The sequence below is a fragment of the Asparagus officinalis genome, chromosome 1 (assembly GCF_001876935.1).
Source record: "Asparagus officinalis chromosome 1, Aspof.V1, whole genome shotgun sequence".
NCBI classification, from domain to species: Eukaryota; Viridiplantae; Streptophyta; class Magnoliopsida; order Asparagales; family Asparagaceae; genus Asparagus; species Asparagus officinalis.
In genome coordinates this window covers 1,480,550-1,487,929 of record NC_033794.1, presented here as the reverse complement: position 1 = coordinate 1,487,929, position 7,380 = coordinate 1,480,550, and the positions used below count along the sequence as shown (strand labels likewise).

Below are 7,380 nucleotides of genomic sequence, written 5' to 3'. Positions count from 1 at the left end.
GGAACCATCAGCAATATTCCAATTAATAGCAGTAGGCTGGGCCTAGCATCATCTCCCAACAATAAGATTCAATATAAGAATTTTAGGACCGCCATCCATCTAGTGGATATCTGCCAAATAATTTCTACCATTTTATACATAGAAACACAAAAATGCTGACCTTCTATAGCCTGTGCGAGTTTAGACTTCAAAAAAGTTAATAGGCTGCATCAACTGCATCCAGTTGATCAGACGACATGAAGGAAGAGATTAACAGTACTCAACATTGATTAACAAATTCCCAACTTTAACTATCATCAAAAAGAATATGATACAAACAATCGGTTTTAATAACAGAAGAACATATTAAAAGAAATAAGTTAACATAATTGATCACTTGTCCAAAAACAAGCCTCGGATAACAGAATTATCCTCTAACCCTCCTCATGCTATGAAACTACATGTCCCTTTATGTACATTTTGTGCTTATTTGCTAAAACCACTTGCAAATCAAACTCATCTCATCCATTTTGTCGGTCAAAAAATTTCTGAAGGCGGTTCGTTGAGGTCTGGGAGAATGAAGTGAGAACTCGAACTTGAGGCTGCTGCTGTAGACTTGACAGAAACTCTATCTTCTGCCTCAAAACTTATCTGTGGAAGGAAAAAAAATAGAATTTTCCATCAGAAGCAGTAATGGATTTCAGGCGATTATCCTCGCTATAGCAAAACATTTTAAAGAATGAAACTGGGGGGAAAACTTTTCATTTTAAAATTTTAATATGCAACTTCATATGACCAACTTTTGTAACAGTCGAACTAGAAAGCATAAGTACACAAATGTAATGCCTTTATTCTACCAAATTGATCCCTTTGTTTTCTTCAATATGATTTGAATAACCTAATATATAAACTTATTCAAGTGTTCGTGCAGCATAAAGGTAAAGAATGGCAGCTGAAAGTAATTTCATCTTGTAATTATTATTTTTATTAGCTGTAAACATGTGATTGAGGTGCTAACTGTATTAAAGTAAAAACTACCATACTATAATTTTTAAATGCAATAATTATGCAACATGGACAAGACAGCTAACAAGAACTGCAGCCTGTTTACTGATATAGAAGGTTTTTAAACAAAATCCAAAATAAAATTGTGCATTTCTACATATGGACTATGGATTGCAAGGGATAGCCATACAGTCACCACATACTAGACGTCTAGGGGCATGAGACAAATAATCAAAGACCATATCAGCTATCACTTAACCCAGACCCGTATCCAACATTGGACAAATAATTAAATACCATATCAACGTTGTACTGTGTACCCATATTCACCTGGGTTGGATATGTATATCTGTATCCACATCCGATCAGCTATTTAATCAGGATATACTTTCTTTTAAAGGGAGATGGTGGGTTTTTTTTTTTTTTGAAAGTAACAACACAGCACAAAATAAGTCATCCGCAATAATGTAGCACGTGACTTCGCTGATTCAAAGGATTAAGAGAGGGCAGGGAATTCAGGTTAATTTCATCGACATCTTTTAAAAATGAAATTTCAGTGCAAAAGTCACATATCCTTACCAAAATTTTAGCTACTTCATTGACTAAAATAAGCATGCTCTAATAGAAGTTTCTTTTTAAGCATGCTCTAATAGAAGTTCCTTTTTAAGCATGCTCTAATAGAAGTTCCTTTTTGCGCGCTAGAAGTGAAAAGATGCCAAAACAAGCTCACAGGAAAGCAACATGTTGAAATTTCCAGTTGGACTAAATCAAAACCAAAGCCTAATACAACCTATATCAAAATTTACAGTGCATTCAAAACTGATGATAAACAAGAATCAAGTTGCATACGGTTTTGATCGACAATTTTGTTAAGCTGAAGTTGCGGCACGTTTGCACTTTGTACGCATGTACTAATCATTTCCAACCTCCTTCAAATATGCACATAATGTGATACTGGTAAAGCTACTAATTGTCAAGAACATCAGCAACCATAATGACATAATTCTACAGAAGTTCAATTACCGTATCAGATAGCCCAAGAAAGAAATCAATTCGGGCCTGAGTCTCTCAATGTAGATTTGGTCCCACCACTTGATTAAGGCCCAAACACGGGACCTTTTGAATACACCTTATCTATTATAGCTACTAATTATTCCATAAATAGAAGTTAAACGTAAAAGAGCTTGCTCAGCCTTTTTTTCCATTCCTTGAAGCTAGTTTCCCTTCATTGGTCTCTCTTACCGGTTGTCCTTAGCATTTGAGTTTATTATCCAAAGGTTACCAAAGAAAGCAACAAGCAGTTTTAACTATTCCTCAAACAGGAAGATGAAGACAAGACACTCGTGATAGAAACAGAATAAAAGCCAAGCTCATGAAGAGGCCCCAACCAAAAGAGAAAGGGATAATAAGGGTGTGGTCACCTGTTGGCTCTTTAGCCTCTGGTTCTCCGCTTCCAAAGCACCGTAAGCTTTCCTCCTCAATTCCATCTCCTGTTGTATTTAATTCAACTCATTATTAGAAACCAAACCAACCAATCCCAACACTATTAATTTTGACATTTTAATTAATTAAGCAAAATCAAATAATAAACTATACCTTTTGAAGCTCATTCTTCTCTCCTAACAATACTTTTTCTTCCTCTTGAAGCTCACATAACGTCTGCAAACCAACCAACCACAACTCCAATAATTAATAATCACAGTAACACTTTTAAAAAAAGGAACTTTTTGCCACGATTTTTTTTTTTTGTATTATAAACAAAATTAAGAGGCGTAAGCTGAATTACCCTTCTCTTCCCTATCCTTCCATCCGACGCTGATGAGCCTTCGATAAGCGACGGCGCCTGCAATTCATCGGAAAATCCACGTGTCAGCATATCGGTGGCCGGGATGAGGCTAATTAATACACCCGTTTAATTTACGAAATTGCCCCTCCATAAATGGCAGTGGCAAATCCAGTAAATTTGATGAAAATGGAGGATGGCCGATTAAAGCGGAGGGGAGGTTGTCAAAATAATTACGGTTCAAGTGAAAAAAAAGTCCAAATAATATATTTTAAGTACAGAAAGATCCAACTGGGGTTATAAATGTTAAAAACCAAGCGTTTTTGTCATAAAATAGTCACGGAAAAATTAGAGCAGGCACGTGATTGGGATACCGGCCAACGCGTACCAAAGCAAAAAACTTTACGCTCAATATCGGATGAAAATCTAATAAAATTGTCATTAAAAAAAATCTTCAAAATTGGTGGAGAAACCTTTCATTAATCTAAGTAAAACTCTCAGGAGAATCTTCAAAAATGAAAGTAAAATTTCCAGCTAATATCTCATGAGAAATGAAAGTAAAATTATCACAAAAAATCGTAAATAATATTTTCATAAGAATTGTATTTACGAAAATATTCAATTAAAAACCGACAGAAAAATTCAGTCTATGTGAAGATGAAATATCAAAGTAAAAAGTTTTTTTTTTAAACTTCAAAATATTTAACCAAATCCATAAACTATTATATACAAAAATCAACTAATAATTGGTAAGCAAACTTCCGGTCAACGTCAGAAAAATCCACAACAGAAAAAAAAAACTTGAATAATATTTTCAACTGTTTTCGAGAAAATTTGGACATAAAGTTTATTTATGAAAATTACCAAAAAAAGAAATGATGGCTTCAGTTTCAAAAACAAAAACAAAACCAAAACCACACCTACCTTCATCTCACAACCATCATCGCTGACGTCAGGCACCGCCAGCCGACCCTCCTCCTCTTCCTGCACCATCTCCGACGAGGCGCACCCCTCATGCTCACCACTCATCGAGCTCCGATCCAGAATCGGATCCGGATCCCGACATCCAGAACCCGGAGATCCGAAATCGAAACAGGCGTCGCCGCGGCTGCAAACCGTCCGTCATGCCTCTTAGGCGAATCTGTACGCGGGTCGGGGATCGGCTTGCCACGTGCCCCCTCAGAACGACGGAAGGCGGGAAAGGGTGAGGGCGGGGATCTCCGGGACGAGATCCTGCATCGTCTGGGTTCCACACGTGAGATGGGGGGCGGGCGATCTGGTGAGCAGCCAGCTCAGCGTAACCGGAGGGCCAAAAGCCGTCGAACCAGGAAAGCGGAGTCCGTCGGCGTTTGGGTGGCGGTGGAGGCTGCCGGCCATTTTTTGATCGGTGAAAACGCCTAGAGAGAGAAGATGGGTTGAGGAGAGAGAAAAGAGGAAAAAGGTTAGAGAGAGATTGTTGTGGGCGAGCGAGAGAGATTTGTGTCTCTATATAGTATTGGTTTTTGGAGGTGCTGGTGGTTGCCCGGGCTATTGGGTTTGTGGACTTGGTGCGGTATAGATCCGGCCCGTCAATGGTTGGACTTTACTGTCGGTAAAACAGCCGTCAATTTATTACACAGGTATAATTTTCTTTTTCCCCCCATTATTTTACGGTCACTTATTATTGACGCCTTTAATAAAGTCGGAGCTTCAGTTTGTCCTAAAGAACTTTAGTTTGAACGTATCTTTTACTTGTTTTTTTTTTAAAGTTAGTCTTGAACTTTAAACTTTTCATGATCTATGTTTATCGATAAAGATTTTCTATATGACGTGTGTGTTTTACTCATGACATGTATAATCAAACTTTTATAAATTTATGGATGGTCTTCAATAATTCGTAGCTTTTTTTTTTGTTATAAAGGATTTGTTATTGAGAGCAAGTTGGGACTTCTGCGCCCTTCTGTGCTATTGATTGGCGTGTCACTAACATAAGCAGTGGCGTAGCTAAGAATTTTTTTTGCCCTGGGCGAAAAATAAAGATAGTCAAAATGTCGGTGGAGGTTAGTGAGCAGCTTGTCGGGCAACTGGGAGTCGGGTATAGTTGAGTGAGGATGCGGACCAGGGAACCCCAAGCGGACGTGGAGCTTGAGATCGAGGAGGCGGAATCGAGGAGGTTGGACTTGAGGATGGAGAGGGAACTGGCGATGTTGCGGCCGAGGCGCTGCCATTTCTTAGGGGGCGGAGCGCAATTTTCACTTTCTTGCCCTAGGCAGCTGCCCAGAGCAAGCCTAGTGTGGCTCCGCCACTGAACATAAGCATAAATGGTCAGCTCATTATACAATGAGTTTTGCTACATAGACCTAAAATATGAGACCAACAGGGGGGACATGTGAGGTGTCCCTCTCCTATTGCATAATGAACCGACCAACATTAATGATGACCAACTCATTATACAATAGGAGGATGACACCTCACTTGTCCCCCCTGTTGGTCCCATATTTTGGGTCCTTGGGGAATTTTTCTTATGCAATTAAAGGGGGGGCACCTCAACTGTCCCCCTCTGTCTGTCCCATTTTCAAGTCCGTGAGACATTTTTGAAGCATAAAATCAAACATTACAAGCGTGGGGACCCCACCATACTTAGATTATAATGTGTCACACTAGCAATATCCGTCGCGCGCCTACGCGGAAGCGTGCTCGCTCACCAAACAAGTTACCAAAATAGATTAGGAATTCTAATAACATGTTACCAAAACATATTAGAAATCTGCTATCCAACAATATCATCAACCAGTAATACTCAAGAGCACAACATTCTTGTTTACCCTTGCAAAAGGTCGTATGGTCCGTGTCTAGGAAATGTATTCCGGGAAAAAGAAACATTCTTGCTGGTTTTTCCAAAAAAAAAATTCCAATCTATTTGAACATGGGTTTAAAAAGGAAATTTAAAACCTTACGAGTCCAATTCATGTGCTAAGTTGGACTCGCTGTTCACACCGCACCGCAGGCACGGCGTCAAATCAACATCCTCGGACAAGTCCAACTTGCAAGCAACGGGGGAACCCGACGAGGGGTCGCCACACACGTCGAAACTTGATCTGACATGATAATTGTTTACATCGGCAATCAATTACGTCAAATTATAGGCGCTGCCCCCCTTCCTTTTCACACCTTGGACCATTTTTAAATAATTCATTATTATAACCAACCATTAATATTCACTTTAACTCAGTTTAAACTTAGGTTTTATCAATTTTACGATAATAATTAACTGGGTCACGTGCCGAGAACATTAGGAGGAAGACGATTCTTAATAGGAGTAGTTTGCGTGAGATCAGTTACCAAAAAAAATTAACTAAAAAATAAATCTAAGATAATTCTAAGATGACTTATGCATAAGGTAAAAAAAATTTATTTTCAGGTGGTTTTTGTGAGGGAAAACCCCGCTGCTATACCACAGATTGATCGTATACTTGCCATTAAAATGTGAAGGCTAGCTCGTTGAGAAAAAATGCAGAAAATTGCCCTTTTTTTAATATAGGATATAGCCATAAAATGTGCTACTTACATTGAGGGGCTAAACAACGGTAGATATTTGTAAATTATGAAGCGGATCTTGTTATTGAACCTTCAACATTTCCATCTTCTTCGCTCAGTCTCAGTTCCTCCCATCTTCCCCTTTTCCGACCGCATTTTCCTTCATCTCCTCAGCCGTCTCCTTCGCCTTCTCCCCTACGAACTGAGCACCTTCAACAAGACGGCTCGTGCCTTCTTTGCTGTTGTCTATATATGAACACTTCTTCTGCATTGTCCTTCATCGCCTCTGCTCCGTCCTTCGTCGAGTACTTCGCTTCTTCTGTTGTATCTGAGGACGATCGGCCTTGAGCTCTGCTTGAGGTCTCCTTACTCTTCTTCCGAGCTTCGTCTGCACTGTTGTATGCCTGAAATGCTTACCGCAACAAGCGTTTGTAGTCCAACGGTTAGGATAATTGCCTTCCAAGCAATAGACCCGGGTTCGACTCCCGGCAAACGCACTCTGATTATTAATTTCCTCCTTTTCTCCTTTCTTTTTTGATTATTACTCTAATTACCAAGCTTATAAGAGACAAAAGATGCATTATACATACTACAATGATAACTCAATTTTCCCTTCTACCTGTGTGGACTTTGGGAAGCTGATCCCCTTTGTGGATTGGATCACAGGGAAAGCCCAGCCCATGAGAGCCCTGCTTCTTCATGTACAATACTCACTCTCAACGAAGCCCTTTTTCTCCCCCCCCCGCAACCCAGCCCCCCCCCACCCCCCCCCCCCTCCCCTCACAGTACAGTTTCAGCTTTGCAGAGCAGTGTATCAGAGCAAGGTGTTGAATAGGGACAGAGAAGCGAAGAGAAGGGGGGCACGAGTGCAATGCTGTAGCTGACACGCTGTAACGTTATTTCGTGGGAGATGACACGTGCCACAGAAGGAACATAACACCCTTAACAAAATCACAGCAAGTAAGAAACTCCAGTTTCATTCTACAGCTTGAATAAATGGCATCATCGTCACTTTCACGACACATACAACAAGCTCACAACTCTGTATACACCTTCAAACAAACCGAGAAAATAAAGGAAAAAGAAAAATATTTCAC

General features: G+C 39.8%; 1 protein-coding gene and 1 non-coding gene across 2 annotated transcripts; one reads left to right on the top strand and one right to left on the bottom strand.

The window, feature by feature from the left end:
• On the bottom strand, window positions 266-3,749 carry LOC109845493. Its single transcript, XM_020414747.1, has 5 exons — window positions 3,692-3,749; window positions 2,771-2,827; window positions 2,581-2,643; window positions 2,406-2,474; window positions 266-630 (listed from the first exon to the last, which is right to left on the bottom strand). The coding sequence occupies exons 1-5, from the start codon at window positions 3,695-3,697 to the stop codon at window positions 517-519; spliced, it is 309 nt and encodes a 102-aa protein (XP_020270336.1). The 5' UTR covers window positions 3,698-3,749; the 3' UTR covers window positions 266-516.
• Window positions 6,709-6,780, top strand: TRNAG-UCC. Its single transcript has one exon. It is a non-coding gene; the product is annotated as a tRNA-Gly (tRNA).